At 34.8% G+C, this 18,653-nt stretch overlaps 1 protein-coding gene across 1 annotated transcript in view; it reads right to left on the reverse strand.

Annotated features, from left to right (window-relative positions):
• The window catches only part of LOC134267912 (midasin-like), a gene marked incomplete at its 3' end in the record, with an annotated part of 76,308 nt that overhangs the window by 42,228 nt on the left and 15,427 nt on the right, over positions 1 to 18,653 (reverse strand). Inside the window, exons 20-41 of the mRNA XM_062750118.1 lie at positions 17,824 to 18,085; positions 16,901 to 17,166; positions 16,472 to 16,650; positions 16,122 to 16,213; positions 15,819 to 15,935; positions 12,077 to 12,223; positions 11,631 to 11,778; positions 11,061 to 11,340; positions 10,618 to 10,753; positions 10,083 to 10,358; positions 9,375 to 9,571; positions 8,912 to 9,081; positions 6,978 to 7,184; positions 5,719 to 5,924; positions 3,697 to 3,819; positions 3,223 to 3,420; positions 2,844 to 2,951; positions 2,535 to 2,645; positions 2,289 to 2,369; positions 1,703 to 1,939; positions 1,203 to 1,331; positions 181 to 370 (exon numbers count right to left, since the gene is read on the reverse strand). Of these exons, the coding sequence (XP_062606102.1) occupies positions 181 to 370; positions 1,203 to 1,331; positions 1,703 to 1,939; positions 2,289 to 2,369; positions 2,535 to 2,645; positions 2,844 to 2,951; positions 3,223 to 3,420; positions 3,697 to 3,819; positions 5,719 to 5,924; positions 6,978 to 7,184; positions 8,912 to 9,081; positions 9,375 to 9,571; positions 10,083 to 10,358; positions 10,618 to 10,753; positions 11,061 to 11,340; positions 11,631 to 11,778; positions 12,077 to 12,223; positions 15,819 to 15,935; positions 16,122 to 16,213; positions 16,472 to 16,650; positions 16,901 to 17,166; positions 17,824 to 18,085 (3,860 nt within the window). The remainder of the gene's footprint in view (positions 1 to 180; positions 371 to 1,202; positions 1,332 to 1,702; positions 1,940 to 2,288; positions 2,370 to 2,534; positions 2,646 to 2,843; positions 2,952 to 3,222; positions 3,421 to 3,696; positions 3,820 to 5,718; positions 5,925 to 6,977; positions 7,185 to 8,911; positions 9,082 to 9,374; positions 9,572 to 10,082; positions 10,359 to 10,617; positions 10,754 to 11,060; positions 11,341 to 11,630; positions 11,779 to 12,076; positions 12,224 to 15,818; positions 15,936 to 16,121; positions 16,214 to 16,471; positions 16,651 to 16,900; positions 17,167 to 17,823; positions 18,086 to 18,653) is intronic.

Genomic DNA, 18,653 nt, shown 5'->3' on the forward strand with positions numbered 1-18,653 from the left:
AAGGCAGTGTAAATAAAACTAAACTTTTCAATTCCTTATCCAACATCATTTTCAATATTTCTGTACCAGAAAATGCTAAAGCTACATGAACCTTGATGTAAATACTAACATAACATCGGATCTACGTTGTACATTTATTTATATCCACCAAACATTCCCTCCCATGGCTTAACATCTAACCTTTGTACTTTTCCTCCACTTTTGTGTACCGTCCCCAGACTTCTGTCAGTCTCCCTGCCTCCTTTATCCGCTCCTCCCACTTATGGACCCTGGATTTTGTGTCATGGTTACCAAGGAGACAGTTCAATAATAAGGTCACAACCTCTTCCATTTCTGTGGCATACTCTTCTACATGCATTTTCTTGTCTGCCTACAAAAATACAAAGCTCAGGGTCCAACATACATACTTGTATTACTGAACACCCTTGAATGATTGTTTATTTTAAATCAAATTATAAATGTTGATAGCTACATACAGTAAAACTCGGTTATAGCAAAGTCCTTTGGACCTGTGAATTTAATTCGCTATATCCGTAATTCGTTATATCCGTGTAACAAATTCGTATAACCATGTGCATATTTTCCTTCAACTTTTACTACCAAATATGTTATGGAAGCAAATATTACAAAACCTATCATTGATAATATGTTTTTTTTATGAATAGAATTTTATATACGAATGCTAAAAGGAAATTAAGTCAGTTTAGTTCATCAATTTTTTATAATCTTTGAAAGTTCATTATAAAAGAATGATATAAATTTTATTATATTTAACCTCAACCGACTCAAAATCAGTTCGCTATATCCGTAAATATACCAGATTTTGTTATAACTGTAAAATTTAACAAAGATTTGTTAAAAATTTTGCCGGGGACCCAGAAAAACTTTGCTATATCCGTGAATTTGCTATATCCGTGTTCGTACTAAACAAGTTTTACTGTAAATCCCTCTTACCCATCAATAAAGATTCCAAAAACATAACTTTGCAAAAGTATATGCACGATTATTAAATTTTCTGTATTTAAGAATTATCAACCAAATAACATCCCCATGAACCAGAAAAGAGATGAGCATTGAACTGCACAATACTGAATAATTCATCAGTTTTTAGTTACCATCTATAATAGGAGAACAACAAACTGATGAACAAGTTTTTTTCACAGATTTATGCTCATGAAGAGGATACATTTCCTCCCAGTTACCTGTTCAAATCCCCCCAGTAGCTCTGTCGTATCCATGGCGCTGTTTGTAGCTAAAACATGGAGTCTGTTACCAGTCAACTGCGACAAAATCTGTACCAAGGTCGACTTTCCACTTGATGGGCCACCAACCTAATATAAATCTTCCATGACTAAAACTTCAGCTTCTTTTTTAAGTCAATCATAAAATTCAAGAAATCTATTAAAATATAAATGTACATGCAAGTATATGAGCACTGATTAATGGATACTTTTTTTCAAAATATTCAAAATTTCTTGAAAATGAAGATTGAGAAGTTTCTAAAAACACTTCAATTTCTCTATACTTTTTTTCTGAGGTTTTTATTATAATTGTGCATTAATTTGCTTTATAAACAAGTTACAATGAAAAAAAAAATCCTCAGGCTAGAAACTTTCCATACACATTAATTTTTTTGGTTAACTTTTCTACTATTTTGTGCTATCAATATACAAGTTTCACTACAAATTCTGCCTCCACATACAATTATACTCATCCAGTTCATCTCTACAGCCTTCATGACGGACTCCAGGGGCTCCAGACAGTGATGTAGGAGGTACAGGGACTTCCTGGCCTTACCCCCGGGGGAGGGGGCCTGGGGGTCAGACCGGGGCAGACAGGAGTGACCCACGTGGACGTGTCTGTCCGTGATGACCACCTGTCTGGTCGAGGTGTACACCGGTCTGTCAGGGGAGAACACTCTGTCATACAAATCCAGCACCTACAGGAAATAAAAGATTGAATCAGAACTTATGAAGGCAAACAGAGCTAGCATTAAATAATACACAATTCAAATTTTAAATCTAAAAAAAAATCTTGTTTTGTTCATAATATTATCTTAACACTCTTTTGAAAACCCTCTGGACTATTTTCTGAGTGAATAATAATAAGAATCACATATCCTCCAATTCTATCCTTTCTAACTTGTACCCTAAGGCTTGTATCATGTGTAAAATGCCATTGATATTAGTTCAACAGTATGTGAACTTAATTATAATTATACAATTTATTATATCCAGAAGAGGATATTCTTTTGTTTTAGTTCAGAGCTGGATTCTATTTATAGCTACCCTCTGTTTGTCCTCCAGTGTCCTCATTCTGTCCCTGTATAACAGTCCCACCAACTCTCCAGGGTCAAGGTCATCTACAGTCTGAAAATAGACACTCAAATTATTCATCAAATAAATGACAAGCAAAATGCAGGGTACATCAGGATCTTAAGTAAACCTTTTCTCTCTCCTCATAGTTCCTCAGTAGTAATGTTTGCTTGGCATCTCAAGGTCAATGTACACGGTAATAATTTTAAGATCACTTACGTGTTTGTTCCTCAGCAGAAGGTCACACCACCTGAAGAGGTCGCGGAGGTTGAACTCCCAGGGTCCCCCTCTCTGACCCCACCGACCCTCGGTCACTGTCTCCTGTTCTATCTACAGGTACAGTAAATAATTTGTGACAATCCTAAACAAACTTAAATGTTACAATTAAAGATGAATGGAGAAAGAGACTGACAGAGGGAATTCATTTTCTTAAGGCATGAAAAAAAATAAGCTTTTTACATTCTTATCAGTGGGTTGAACTCAGAAATATTTAATGCTTTGAAATGAATGATCAGCAAGTTTAAGTACCTTCATATTAAATGCAACCATATTAGATAGTATGTTACAGGGTATTTCTGGATATGTCCTGTGAGCTATAAATAGCAGGTCCTTGAAGGTCAAGGGTTCTATGTACACCTACAAAATAGAAGAACATGATATGAGATGAAATACAGTTTGTTAATTTCAAAATGAGAAAAGATATCAAATTCTATGATTTCAATTATAACTCTTCAATGTTGCCTGAGCTCTAGCATACCTGAGTGAATCTTTTGAGAAATGACCGGGGTAGCCCTTTCCTGCCCCCTCCCTGGCTGAGGGGGTTCTTACATATCTATATGAACCTGTTGAGAAATGACCGGGGTAGCCCCTTCCTGCCCCCGCCCTGGTTCAGTGGGTTCTAACATACCTGTGTGAACCTGTTGAGAAATGACCGGGGTAGCCCCTTCCTGCCCCCGCCCTGGTTGAGTGGGTTCTGACAGGCGAACAGCCTGGTCTTCTGGTGCTGGATGTGGAAGGTTTTGGACAGTTCCGGGATGAAGACTTCAGCTCTGTGGTCCAGACAGGCATTAAGTCCCTCCAACACTGACTGAGAGGCCAAGTTTAACTGTATCACAAAGATTTAAATATTGTTACATGTGAAATTTTATCAGTACTGTTTATTAGAAAAAAAACAATCAAACTGCTTCAGAAGGGTTATTCAGCATTCAAGTAAATATTATTTCCTTATCAAATCTAAATAAATGCAGTTCTCTATGCACGTATATTCATTCATTTTAAGTACATGACAGATTATGTAAATCTAAGATGTCCAGAGTGTAATCTATCCCATGAGACCTTACCTCTTCCAGTTCGACCCAGTGACCTAGTTTGAGAGCCTTACCTCATCCAGTACGACCCAGTGACCTAGTTTGAGGGCCCTCAGCAGTGGACCGTCCCTCCAGGCAAACCTCCCCCCTTCTGCTCCCTCCACAGGTAAATCAGCCCCAAACAGGTCTGTTACATCCTGTCATAAAATAAAAACACACTCAAAACAAATTTTCAAATGCAACATACGAGGGGCGTTCAATAAATAATGTCATTAGCTCGATGACTTACAACATAGTAGTCATATGACATAAAGCTTGACTTTTTCTCATTATTGAATCTTTAATAAATTTATAACAGTTTATGTGACAACTTTTCATCACAAAGTTTTATCGTGAGAAGCTGGGAAACGAGTCACTGCATTATAAATGAATGGTAAAGAATCAGTAAACTAGAGTGAAAATAAAACCTACATTAAAGCTGCTGTAAAACTTGTTAGAAATCCCAAAGAAATATTCACTGAAATATGTGACATTTACAGCAACCGCTGCCTGTTTTATAGACAAATTAGCAGGTGGATTTGAAAAATAAAAAATTATATAATGGGCATCAAAAATGGGTACCCTCCTTGCCAACAAAAATTATAACAACTTATGCACTGTTTGCCAAATTTTACCAAATAATATTTGATGTTGTATGATTGACTTTAAGACACATAGCAAATTTTATAGACATCATATCGGGGGTATTTTACACTGTTTTTAAGAAATGTTTGACAGTAATTAAGCTTTGTACTCTAAGGTCACCCTGTATTTTGAAAAATGAGTGAAAACGACAGCGTGTACAAAAGTCTTAAGTTAACAATTATTTTAAAATATCAGTAATTGTAGTAATCCATGATTGTTTTATATTCAAACAGATATTGGAACATGAATCTGTTGCTCAAAACCATTTAAACAAAATTTACCATAAGATGAACTTGATAAAAACGGCGAAGGTCTGTCAAGAGCAAAGGTATGCAAGAGAACAAAAACATATTTATATGCAATTTTCTTAAATATTAGTGGTATTGTTGTTCAAATTCGTATTCGGGGAGACAGTTTAATATCTGGAGGTGTCTAGAAAGCAGTTTTTTTGCAAAGAAATCGAATTACAAAGGTTTATTAGAGAAAGGACCCAGAATCAGGAACCCACTACATTGAATTTCTTCACTACAGCGTTTAAACCCGCATGCCCTAAAGAGTAAAGGGCTTTATGGGATAAACAGAAAGTTAATGTTTTTTCACATTAATAATATTTGCCACATCTTTGACCTTTTGACTTGTTTCTATTTCCAAACTTGAATAAAACACCTTTCAGAAGGAAAAAACAACTCCAGGAAATCATTGGATCTGCCATTTTCCAATATACTCAGGGTAGTACCCAAAAATGAGTTCTAAAAACAAACAGAAATTGGATAAAAAAATTTTACGGACATGTATTTGAATTAAAATAGATTTATAAGTAAAATCGTGAAGACTAAATCATTGAAAAGCGTTGTTTGCTTCTTTCTGAGCCCCGATGACATTATTTATTGAAGGCCCCTTGTATAATGGAATAGGGCTTACTTTTATACAACAGTGTGATAGCTCCATTAGGCAAAAAAAAAAAAAATAATTTCTTGGTTCTCAGGCCCTCCTTCATCGCTTCCAAGGGTGCCTCATTGACCCTTTTTATTGCTAAACCAATAAAATAGAAACACCAAATCACCTCCCTCATTATTTTTTGAAATTTTGTACAATGTAAAAAGCTGCCTCAGTCATCATGTTTTGGGGGCAATAAAAAGTATTAAAAAAAATGCCTCCCTCCCTTATCATATTTCTTGAAAAAAGGCCTGAGAACCAAGGAATTAACTTTGCATGGCCTTAAATACATTTTAAAATTTAATGTAAAATTTGTACATGTACACTGTACTACACTGTAAATTTTAAGTTGTCCGAATCAAAAGTTTCAATATTTTTTCTGTACCTCATCCAAAAAGTCTAGATCAGACAGAGTTAATATAATAAATTGGAAAATATTGCCTCACTACTGAGATTTATATTGGTTCATGGCTCACCGTTTGTTCTGATAGGTTGATGCGGACCAGTTCCTTCCCCGCTGCTTTAGCGATGGCTGCCACCAAACTGGTCTTCCCCACCCCCGGGGATCCCTCCAGGAGCAGGGGGCGGGGCAGCTGTAGGCCCCTCAGGACTCGCTGGGCATTCACACAGGTGGTGGGGGCCTGCAGGGCATATTTATCATCTAAACCAGTCTCAAGCTCACCTGTAACAAATTATAACACAGAGAATTCACATCTACATGTACCAAGAAACAAAGTTACTAGTTAGGTAGTGAAACTTAATAGTTCCACTCAATCAGTATGCATTTCATAATTGCCAATTTTCAATAAACTGCTCAATTAGACAATATTATGTGTATTTACTAGTGTTGGCAACGAGTAACCGGTTAACCGTCGAACGATGCGAGTATCGGTTAGTAAAATTGCTATTCGGTTACTCGGATAAAATGCATCTTATATGATAAATAACTAAAAAATAAAATGCTAATTTATTTATAAGCGTACAAATAAACATTTCTCTTATTTTATTTACGGTTACACTTATTGATCTACGGTTTCACTAATACGATTAATTGGTTTTCACACTCAATTGATAGCTTTGATTGTCAAGTCATAATTATCTTATTAAAAAATTTAACAAGATGCCGCCAAGGACATCTATACCTTGGAAGAATTTTAAAAGAACAGCTGATTCCATACCTGTGAAATGTAATTAATATGAATCGGAGTTATCGTGACTTCAAATTTCTAAATAATTATTTTGCTTGTTCTTGACATATGTCGGGGGTTGTAAAGTAAAACTGATGAACGCCATTGTAAAATAATGTGAAACATTGAATATTTATTTTTCTTCTGATTTAATTAATCTTTTGATTATAATTATATTTAAAATTATAGATATTGCTTGCGTGTTCTTTTTAAGTTTATAAATAAAGTTAATTCACAATACCTTTGGGTTTTATTAGAACCGATGATTAAAAGATGAGATAAATGATACATATGAATAAATCATCCGAGTAACCGGGTACTCGATCGGAAGGTTGAGCGAGTAACCGGTTACTAAAAATCGTCCGATTTGCCAACACTAGTATTTACAGTGCTTGTTTATATGTACTGTACAAATAAGTTGAACTTGCCTGGTGCATATATTCAAGCTCATTTATAAATGCTCGTTCAAACTTACACTATTTTCTTGCATTGAATCATATCAAATTAATTAGCTATGATATTTTTTACTTTATTTAAGAACTCAGTACCTCGACTGATGCTGTAGGGCCAAACACAAAAGGCATCTGGTGTCTCCTTAACTATCCCCTCAAAGTCCCCAGAATCCTTGTCCAATAGTCCAAGAGATTTGAGGTCATGTGACTGGTGAGATATCTGGTTGATGAGATGTAGGAGGTGACACAGAGAGGCGGATCTCAGACTCGAGATATCCGAGTCACGACCCCTACTGGTGGTCCCTTAGTAAGCAAAACGTCAAAACATGGTGATTTTACATGTAATATCAATAAATGTGAATTTGATGAAAGGAAAAAAAATAATTTTGTGAAATTATTAAATGTAAATGAAAATTATTAACAGCAACTGCTACGGTAACTGACAGATTTATACATAAAACATTCTAAGGCCAAAATAAAAAATACCTTTGTTTCCCCTAACGCGACCGACCCAATTAAAATGCACCGACTGAAAAGATTTTTTAAATTAGAAGATTCGAATATTTTTTTTTATTGTTAACCAAGTTTCATGAAATAAATTTTCATCAAAATCAGTTTTAGCAAAACGATGGACATTGTTCTACCGTAATTTGTTGAAAAAATGGCTCCCAGATGTGATTACTGAGAATTAGTTCTTAATTAAACAACAGTGACGTCTCAATCTTATGCCTTCAGCTAACTAGAATTCTTCACTCTCTAAACAATTTAATAAAAGAATTTACCATGACTAATTAAGAAAGTTTCTTGTCTTCTCTGTGTTGGTGAATAAATTTTCGAAAGGGACGGTAAACAACAAACAAACCTGTCTTTGAATTTAAGGTACGTAATACATGGTAAGCCCCCTAATGAGCAGATGAGGGGCCCACCTAGTGAACACATCATTCAATTTCACTTAGATTTATTTGAGTTTTAATGTAATAATAACCAGTTCATCTATGTTCGTATGTTTAATATATGCCATTACGGAACCGTAAGAGTTGTTGTAAATGTGTCTGCATATTTATCCTAAAATTTAAAATATAATTTAGATTTCCTTTCTTCATGCCTTTATTTATGGGTTAAACTTCGTGACTATGGCATTGTATATACATGTAGCATTTTTATCATTTGTAGATTCGGTTTGGTTCAATTAAATATTGTTCACATACTCTGTGCAAATAGGAATTCATTATTCAGCCTCCTGAGACGCCCACTGTAGTTTTCGTTATTTACACTCATGAAGATTGACTGTTTCTTTGCTTTTAATCCCTTCGACATTTGTTTGAACATTTCCCTATTGCTCCATATTTAGACGTACTCAGCACTTTTTGCCATTATACAATAAGGAATGTTTTTTGATCCAGCGTCTTTTGCGAGACTGGACATTTAAGTTTTTATGGTCCCCTTTGAAGGACTGTTTTCAACGTTCCTCATTGGTATTTGGACCTGCGACTTAAAATATAAGAGTGACACTTACTTCTTAACTCCAAAGCAAAATGCTCTGGAACCACTGCAAGTCCCATGGCCCTCAAAAGTACACTGATTGTATATAAGCACTGAGGGCTGATGGAGGGTTTCAAAAAATATAGTCGGATCTCCGGTCTCTGCATATTTGAGAATCTTTTCTTTATTTTTTCGATCTATATGTATGTACTCTGGCGTGACATATTTCACAAGTTCAACTAAATAACAGTTGTGAATTAATTAATCATGAATTTTGCTATTTAAAAAAGGCATTTGTACGAAACTTAGCATTTTGTTCACAAATCCCTTTCTTTTGCACTTTTCTTATTTATAAAGGTAATTTTCTATTAAATTTTAGAATGTATTTTAAAAGCTGCTGTAAGAAAATAAAATTGTTTACCTACCTACCGACCCACCTTGAAAATTCAGGGTCGGGTTAGGGGAAACAAAGATATTTTTAATTCTGGCCTAATACAATGACTTTCATTGGAAACATCAAAATGTAAAGAATGATATCATCATATCACCTGCTCCAAGACCATCTAGAAACACCAGGCACGCTCCGTGGATTAAGGCCACAACTGGTTCTAACTGGTTATAACCGGTTTCCATCTCCATGGCATCTGGGGTTATCTTGATGGAGCAGACATTGATGAAGTTGACCCAGGACAGGATGTCACGGATACTCACAGTACATCTACAATCAAAACCACATCGAGATACAGTACATGTAGATTCAAACTAATACATTGTTTTACCCTAATCATTACTAAAGGTTCAGTAGGTAGAGCCACAAATTTTTATTTTAGCCTACTGTCAATGCTTAAAACTCTCTAGATCGATCAAAATTGGCAATTTCAAACTTAGTCTAAAGGCATCATGACATATTGCTGTTTCATTTACTACTTTTTGAGTGATAGACTGCAATTACAATAAATGTGTCAAATATACAATTATTTATCTATTATTTAAATTAAGTGGCATTCTGACCTTTTCCCTAGATCGTTATTGGTGAACCAGTCTACAAAGTCCATGATGACCCGCCCCACACCACTGGTCCCGTCCTCCTGGTTACCAAGGTGAATACCGGGCGACAGGTTGTGTTCAATGATGCGTATCAGGTCGGCTCGCTCACTGGTCTGTGGACACCAGATCTCTGTGAACCGGTTTCTTAGAGCAGGCGATAACTGTCAATTGAAGAAAGAAAATTATTGGATATTTTTGATTTTGTACCAGAATTACTTTTAATGGGATAGAATAATGTCTAAATGATGTACTGTTGTATATTAATAAATTGTAAAACTAATATGATTCTAATGACTGAACTTCAAAGTATTTTGTTCAAATGTACTCCCACACTGTGAAATAATTTAAAGAGGGGTCAAGGTTTTTAAATAAGCTACATGTACTTAAGGCTTCTTGATTCTATGGAAAGTACAAATATAGGTTACTTGTTTATATATAGTACTCAATGAGCCATTATACTGACAGAGTTATCCTTCTTTGGAATTTAAATTTTTGGTGCAGGTGAAAGTCTATGAAGACAATAATTAAAACTATCAAACTAAGATCATGGACTAATGAGAGATAAAAGATATGTAATTTCAGCAAACTATAAATACAATGTAAACAACCAATTATTTACTCCTTCACTGTAATTTCAGCAGGCTATAAATAAACAACCAATAGCTAGGTTACCTCTTTTTTACCAAAGTCCCCACCAGGATTCATGGTGGAGAACACATGGAACCTATCAGCTGCGACTACGACCTCCACCTGATTCCCCCCTCCATCCTCCCCGCCCTTCTCTGCCAGTAGGAGGGTCCGCTCAGGCTCCAGTACGCTGTTCAGCCGCTCCAGCACTGAGTCATCAGCCAGCGAGATCTCATCAATAAGGAACATATCCCCCCGCCTCATAGCATTGACCAGAGGACCATCCACCCATTCAAACAACTTCTTAGGACCAACTGTATCCTACAAATAACCATATTATAATCTGTGTCTGAATCCTAAAATTAATGAAATCAATGTATGATAAGTGATTTTATCTAATGTTTCATGGAATAGTCTGTGTCCATCTTGTGAGTGGATAAGGATAATCTGATTGTTTTTGCTTTTTTGTTTAATTGATGGAATTGATACTTTATCATTTTTTTCTCTCTTGTAACACAAAGATGGACATGAAGTCCTTTATGGTTTTATGTAACTAGATCATTGTTGTCAGTACACTTACCTCCTCGCTGTGAGACCGACACGGTCGAAGTCCTCCCAAAAAATCGGCACTCTCTGTGTGAAGGTGACAATTAATGGAATGTAGGTCAAGGTCATGTAACCGGGACAACAGCTGACAGACGGTTGTCTTACCACAACTAAATAATAAATATGGATGACTTTTTATCAAAATTAATATAAAGGTCTGAATGTATGTATATATGTACATAGTGCGAAATAGACCATTCGAGATAATTAAATAAATGTTGAAAAGGCTTTAACTTTTAAGTTTATGGAGCAAAAGAGAATTCAATGTGTATTTTGTGCATGTCAAAAAGATGACCTATTTACATGATAACTTTGGATAAATATACCCAATGCTTTCTTCTACCATTAAATACACTGAAGTAAGTCCTATTCTATGATTTTGCTCTTCTGATTTACCACATGAGATATGTGCCTTACCCTGTTTCCCCGACCAGTAGAACAGGTTCTCTGAACTGTACAGCATGACCAATCAGTGCGGCCAGACGTCTCATCCCGTACGTCCACACCACGTGTTCAAACCCCTGTGGCGAGTCTCCCATCACCCTCCGCAGTATCGACACCGTGGTAGGGGACGTCTCAGCGTTCAGCGTAAACAGTCGATCAGGGTCCACACTGCGTTTGAGATGCTTCTGGATCACTTCCTGTACAATGTCCGCCTCCTCAGGTTTTCTCACTCTGCCCGCCAGCAACATGTAGCCTGTACAAGAAGGAGATACTATAATTAGTCTAAGAAATGATATTTAATGCAAATCAAACATTTATCATCTGTGACCATGTACTTGTCGGTTGATTTATGTTTCTCATTAAGCCTAAATATATTTTTTGAACAGTTATAATCTTATTTTCTTTGAATTCATTCACCGAACTTACAAACATCTGTATGGTTATAATGCATACTTAAGACACATTTACTTTAATATTATTTTCAAACAACACAATGTAGATTATCTCCCTTTAACACACTCGACAAGATAATAATATACAGACCATGATCTGCCATGTGTTGGTCCCAGTCATAGAACTTCCTCTCCAGTTTGACCTCTTTACACTTGTATCTATCCGCCCACCTAAACAGGTCTCTGAGGGTCATGAAGCCCTGCTTCCCCGCAAACACTCCCGAACCTCGTCTTCTGGTCTGTAGCAAAATACACAAGAGATTAGCGATCGTTTCTTCCTGGACAACTTAAATCATACATGTACTATTCACAAGAGATTAAAGAAGAAAATTTAAAATTCACCTATCAGATTTGGTTTCTCTATGTACATGGAATAAAATTTTTGTTCAGTGATTATGTTTAAAATTCCTCTTATAGCACTTGCAAATGCTTGTTCAAAATAACTTTACACAAATTACAAATCTCAGACCTATACTCTGATACATACAGACAATGCAGACACAAACATTTCAAACAATACCAGTATACAAACCCTACCTGTAAATCTAACATGGCTGCCACCAGTCGTTTGGCGTAGGACAGCGGTAGATCACATCTCTGATGGAGGATTGTCTCCAGCTCAGAACTCGGGATCTCATCAAAATGGAGCTCAATAAAGCGGTTCCTGAACGCTCTTGACAGAATCTGTAAGTAAAATAGGAATTAATAATTCTGTAAAATATTTCCTCTTTCAACTTGTGTCAAATTTTAATAATTTATTAAAAAAAAGAAAACTCAGACAAGATGTCAACATACTGAATTCAAGTAGATAAATGTGACTTATATGTGCAAAAATCAAGTACATGTATGCATAAAAATTAAAACTTTCAGCAGTACAAAAAATTAAAGTACGAGGGTCATTCAAAAAATACGTAGACAATTCTTCTCATCGTCATATGATTATTAAAGGTTATAGATCAACACATTTTCGTAAACATAAACATTTATTTTGTCGAAGTGTGAAGTTTCATTTTATTTGATTAGATAGAACTCGTGTCGGCCAAAATTTAAAGCAACATGTTTTGTTACCACGGAGCACGGTTTACCAATATTGTAACGTCAAAATCTACGCTGAGAAAGTTTGTCAAAAGTATACTCTTTATTTTATATTTCAAAAATGGTTTGAAGCGTCTTTATTTATTTAAAACACATATCCACAACACTTAACACCTAGTTTGCTAACAATTGTACAAATATAGCTTAAATTAGAATGTTATTGTTTTCAAATTCTTTAATTTACCATGCAACTCTGTTATTTCTGCAACATTGAAGCACACATTACGTTCAATGACGATCTTACTCTTTTGACAATATTTTTAACTTAAACATGTTTCTTTGCAGTCGATCCATCGTCCGATTCAAACTCGCTACCACTCAAAAATTGTATTTTCAATTTAATACAAATACACAGATTATTTTTCATTCAGTTCCTGGTTTAAAAGAATTTTTTGAGCTTGTAGAAGAAGTTTTCCGAATGTAAAGTCTAATTTTATTGCTACTTGCTGCTCCGTGACGTCCTCCAACGTCATGGTTTTTTTGCCTTTTTTAATCAAGTCTATATGTATTTAGAAGCTGATATCTTTTAAATGGAGCGAGATATTACAGCAATAATTTGTTTAAACATGTAAATTTTATTTCGTTTCAGCTCCAATTATTTAAGGTATAGCTGTAAATACTGAAAAGTGAAAATTAGAAAATTACTCAATTTTGACCGTGCTCCGTGACCCCATTTTTGCTGTTCTAAATCCTTCGTAATTTTAATAAATATGAAGATACATTCTAATTTTTTTACTCAAATTATTTGAATCTGTTGTTAAAACATTTGTACCAAATTTGGATATAATATGACGTTTAATAAAAAAGTAAGGACAAAAGTCTACGAACTTTTTGAATGACCCTCGTAGGTCTATACTCGCACTACGTCATTTACGAATAGTAAAACCGGAACAGCGCTTCCTTTTTCCATGATGAGAGTTTATAACAGTATATATTGGTTTGACTTTTACTTAGCGTTTTAAATATCCGATAAGGATTTTGCTCGAAGTCGGTCGCGTCAACAAACACATATTCTACAGTTTAAGGATAAATTAAAAAGATTAGGCTGGGAACAACTTTCGGTTGACAGAAATATAATTAGGTAATAAAACGATATTTCTGTGAATGATGCATGTGAGGCTGCATGTTTGATATGCCGTGTCTAAAACACGGACCATATACATGCTACATCATGTATCAAACTATCGAGGCGACTATTGTCGGCGGCCAAGTTGAAGCTAATAGTGATAATTCAGAAGAAAAGTAATGACTACGATTTGACATAGAAAATTTATGGATTTTACTTATCAAACAATACAAAATTTACTTTAAATAATAATAATTGCATAAAACACATACCCCCTCCCCCAACCTGCTTACCCACGAATCCCAATGCAAAATTATCTTTTGAATAAGTATTTGACAAAAGTTGATTCACTTGCAGCATACTTTGTTACTTTCTGTAAGAAATTATCCAGTTTCTGAGAATCAGTGAATTACTTTCATTTTCATCGTCTCCAATTTAAAGACAAGTGCGTTTTATTTATTTTTTTTTTTTTTTGAGTAAAATAAGATAAATTTTAGGGACAATAGGTTTTGGGTGTTTATAATTATTGTTTTAAATAATGTTCAACCTTGTTAATACAGGTATACACTCAAACATTAACAGTATTACAGAAATATGTGGCAATATATTACTTCAATCTGAAAGAAAGAAAATAGGGGGGTCCCTTTAGTTTAGAGCTCATACCATGAAAAGTAATGCGTCAGCATATAATTTTTTTAAGCTTATTATTTTTCTTAAGGCAGGTCCACACTTTTACGGATCCGGTTTTAATTTTACACACCAATATAAAATTTTGATTATCCTTATCTATTGAAAAAAAAATCTTTTTGGATGATTAAAAATAATTTAGCAAGTATATATTTGTTTGTTATAGTGTCATTGTGCACACAAAGCATTTAATATACATTATTTATAGGAATAACCACTTTGCACTCTGTTCATAGGATCTATATGTAATTTAGTACATAAACAGACAGAATTCTTAATTGTCTTTATGGACATAAAGCTTTTCAATTTTTTTAAACAAACTAACTTGAGATCTATTTATCTTTAATTTTTAGCCTATATCATCTTTTTAAATTTACTTTTTAATACGTTTTGCGAAGAACAATTGAAAAAATAGATATTCCAAAAATGGGGGTATAGGTGTTCAAAAGGCTGTTTTATAAAAATTTTCTGGTCAACCATAATAAAGTATGTTTTTTTGCCAACCTAAGATATAATTCTAAATAATTGTGAAGAAAAAATAGCATATAAACATATAAGATTTTGAGAAATATTTTTAAATAAAGATATTTTGAGCTTTTTCTCTGAGAGATTTTGACAATCAACATAAATTTTTTAGTGTTTTCAAATAGAAATTTCAAATATTTTCTTGACAAATGAATATTTATGATTTTCTTAAGTTTTAACAATAATTTGATGTGATTTGGGACATTGCTAAATAAAATATGATGTTACACTTCTATATGTTGAATTTTTGCTGTTGAATTTTTAGAGGTATATACTCCAAGATATGTTGCATGAAAATTAACCTGCAAAGATATGTTTTTTATGGGTGTTTTAGTTAGATTATGACTTATTCAAGATTTTCAAATCAAAAAATAAAGAGTTTGACAGAAAATTCTGAAAGTACGGACCTACCTTAAATATAATTTAGTAAAAATAATGCAAACTTACGAAGTTTGAGTCCATAATTTTTTTTTTAAATGACTGAGATTGTCCTGTGAAGCATATTTTCTCACATAAAATTTTGATACGATAGCCTAACAAAGTGCATCTATTTACAATAATTCATGCAAAACAATGATATTTTATTGTTTAATAACATGTTTCTACTCTATTTTGGGTATTAAAGTTGAATATTTAGACTTAAATTAATTTATATACAACAAAATCTAGGATAGGTAAAATTTCAGTATTTTACATTTCGGGGTAAATACTCCAATAGGCTATAGCGGAAAAGTGAACATGTTGACATATAATTTTTCTTGTGTCTATCCATTGCTTGGATGTATGTCTATCTTATAAAAGCAGATTTTTAAAGATTGAGCCCATTTAGTGCCGAGTATAGAACTACCTTAAATCAGACTCTGTCTTTAAGAATACCTAGTTTAACAACATGAATAAGCCCCCTACCTTACGTCCCCCGTACAGCCCCGGGGGGTTCTGTGTGGCAAACAACATAAACTTAGGGTGAGCCTTCACTGTCTCCTGGGTCTCAGGGATAAAGAGTTCTCTGTTGTCATCCAGAAGCTGAGGTATACACAGGAATATACAATAATACATGTGAATTAATCATAAAGTTTACATCCACAACAGTAAAATAACAGCTTTTCACATAATTTGCTTTGATTAATAGGGTAAAGAAATGAGAACCATTGTGAGAGGTTCAATAACAAATATATGATGGGAAATGAAACTGGTACATGTAGAAATTACCCTGTTGAGGGCCTCTAAAACGTCTGTAGGAGCCAGATTCAGCTCATCCAGTATAACCCAGTGTCCCTTTCTCATGGCCTCAACCAGGACACCTGTATAAAGGAAGGCCATAAAATGTCAGTTGAATTCCCATCAACAGTTAAACATTCAACAGTATCATTTACAGAGAAAAATAAAGTTTACATGTACAAATACTGAAGGTATCAAATCCCCCATTAAATTTTACTGAAGAATTTTTCTTTAACATGTTTTTAATAAATGCATAAAATTTAGATGCCATGCAATTCTCTTTTTGTCAGATTTTGAATATGAGAGGCTCAATTCCTACATATGTATCAGTGTGTACTGACCTTCTTTGAACACGAGTTTGCCTGACTGGTCTGCGGAGTAACACCCTACATACTCCTGTAGGTCCGTGTGTTCGTGGTTATTCACCCGTACACACACGTTCCCGCTGCTCCGAGCTAGATAATTCACAAGACTCGTCTTGCCCACCGAGGTCTCCCCCTGCAGAAGAACTGGGTGCTGTCTGTGTTTAGAAGACAAAAATACATAAGAGTTTAGTTCTACATCTGTTTTAGGGTTCAAATTTTTATTTCTTCTATGTTTTGTTTTATTTTAAATTAAAATACCGGTATTATGGAAATACAAGTGATAAAAATATATTTCAACACTACATGAAGGAAAATTTACATATTAGAAAAGTAAATGTATAAGTTTAATAAACTATGAGTTATAAAAGAACATTCCCATGTAAATTTGCAGAGCTTGTGACCTACCCCGCTGACACGACCCTGGCGAGGTCCCTGAGGTTAGCCCTGACTGAGGGGGTCAGGATGTAGTTACTGGGGACGGTGGGCAGGGCCCGGCCCTGTGACACCCAGTACCCCTCAAACTGTAGACACCCTCCCTCTAGCGGCTCTCTGATCCCCTGCTTCAGGAGGGACTTGATGTTGGACTTTCCCACGATGTGCTGGGTGATCAGGTTAACGACCAGGGGGTGGGAGGCTCTGTCTAACTGGGTCAGGAAACTCAGGCAGAATCCCTGGAAAATAACAAATCAAATTCATATGCATTGAATATTTCCAATTTCAAAGTCTTAATATACAATTATGTACATAAAGCAAAACATCTTTTATTCATTTAAGGAATGAAGGTAATTTCAACTTATATTATACGATATAACATAACTTGGGGCAGTTTACACTTTATAAACCGCAAAGCGGTATATAAAAAAGCGTTAACTGCCCCAAGTTTTGTTATATCGTATAATATACCAGGTAAGTTGAAATAAGCTTCATTCCTTATAATTTAATTCCAGTGCAGATAATGATACAATTTTTCTCCCAGAATAAGGCTTAACGAGTTCACACTGATTAAATTTTAAAAGTAACGTCAAGCGGAGTAATACGCTTTTTGACGTAACTCATTGTGACATAGGCAAGTAATATTAAATTAAATGGATAAAAATTTTTATCCAATCAAATGACGTGTTATAATTAAAATCAAATTATATCTAGTTATTTCTCCTATCAGTAAGAGAAATTTATGACTTTTTTTTTAAAACTAGCATTCTATAAAAAATTTCTAAACTATCGAAACGCATCTTTGAATACATTTTATTTTGCATCACAAATGATTATGATTATAGTACTATTATGAGTATATTTATTTAATGTCTGTAATGTTCCATCTTCCATACCTCATACAGAGACCTGGACACTTGTCCACACGGATTTGACACTGCAAATCTCAGAGCTCTACACAGTGTCCTGAGACTGAAGTGAGGCTTGTGTCCGGTCCCGTCCGTCAGTTTGTCCATGGCCGCTTTCTTCACGGTGAGGTAGAACTTGACGATGCCCTGGATGTGGGTGGGGGTGAGGGAGAGCGGGGAGAGGTAGTCACTGACCAGGATCCTCAAGTCCTGTTCCTCCTCCAACTCATCCACGTAAAACTCTGTAAACCTGAAACACAAGTCAAATTCAGTAAAACTGAAACACAAGTCAAACTCAGTAAACCTGAAACACAAGTCAAATTCAGTAAAACTGAAACACAAGTCAAACTCAGTAAACCTGAAACACAAGTCAAACTCAGTAAAACTGAAACACAAGTCAAACTCAGTAAAACTGAAACCAAGTCAAACTCAGTAAAACTGAAACACAAGTCAAACTCAGTAAACCTGAAACACAAGTCAAACTCAGTAAAACTGAAACACAAGTCAAACTCAGTAAAACTGAAACACAAGTCAAACTCAGTAAACCTGAAACACAAGTCAAACTCAGTAAAACTGAAACACAAGTCAAACTCAGTAAAACTGAAACACAAGTCAAACTCAGTAAAACTTAAACACAAGTCAAACTCAGTAAAACTGAAACACAAGTCAAACTCAGTAAAACTGAAACACAAGTCAAACTCAGTAAACCTGAAACACAAGTCAAACTCAGTAAACTTGAAACACAAGTCAAACTCAGTAAACCGAAACACAAGTCAAACTCAGTAAACCTGAAACACAAGTCAAACTCAGTAAATCTG

The sequence above is a fragment of the Saccostrea cucullata genome, unplaced genomic scaffold, assembly GCF_032062105.1.
Source record: "Saccostrea cucullata isolate Sc308-1 unplaced genomic scaffold, CSIRO_AGI_Scuc_v1 ctg1523, whole genome shotgun sequence".
Lineage (NCBI taxonomy): Eukaryota > Metazoa > Mollusca > Bivalvia > Ostreida > Ostreidae > Saccostrea > Saccostrea cuccullata.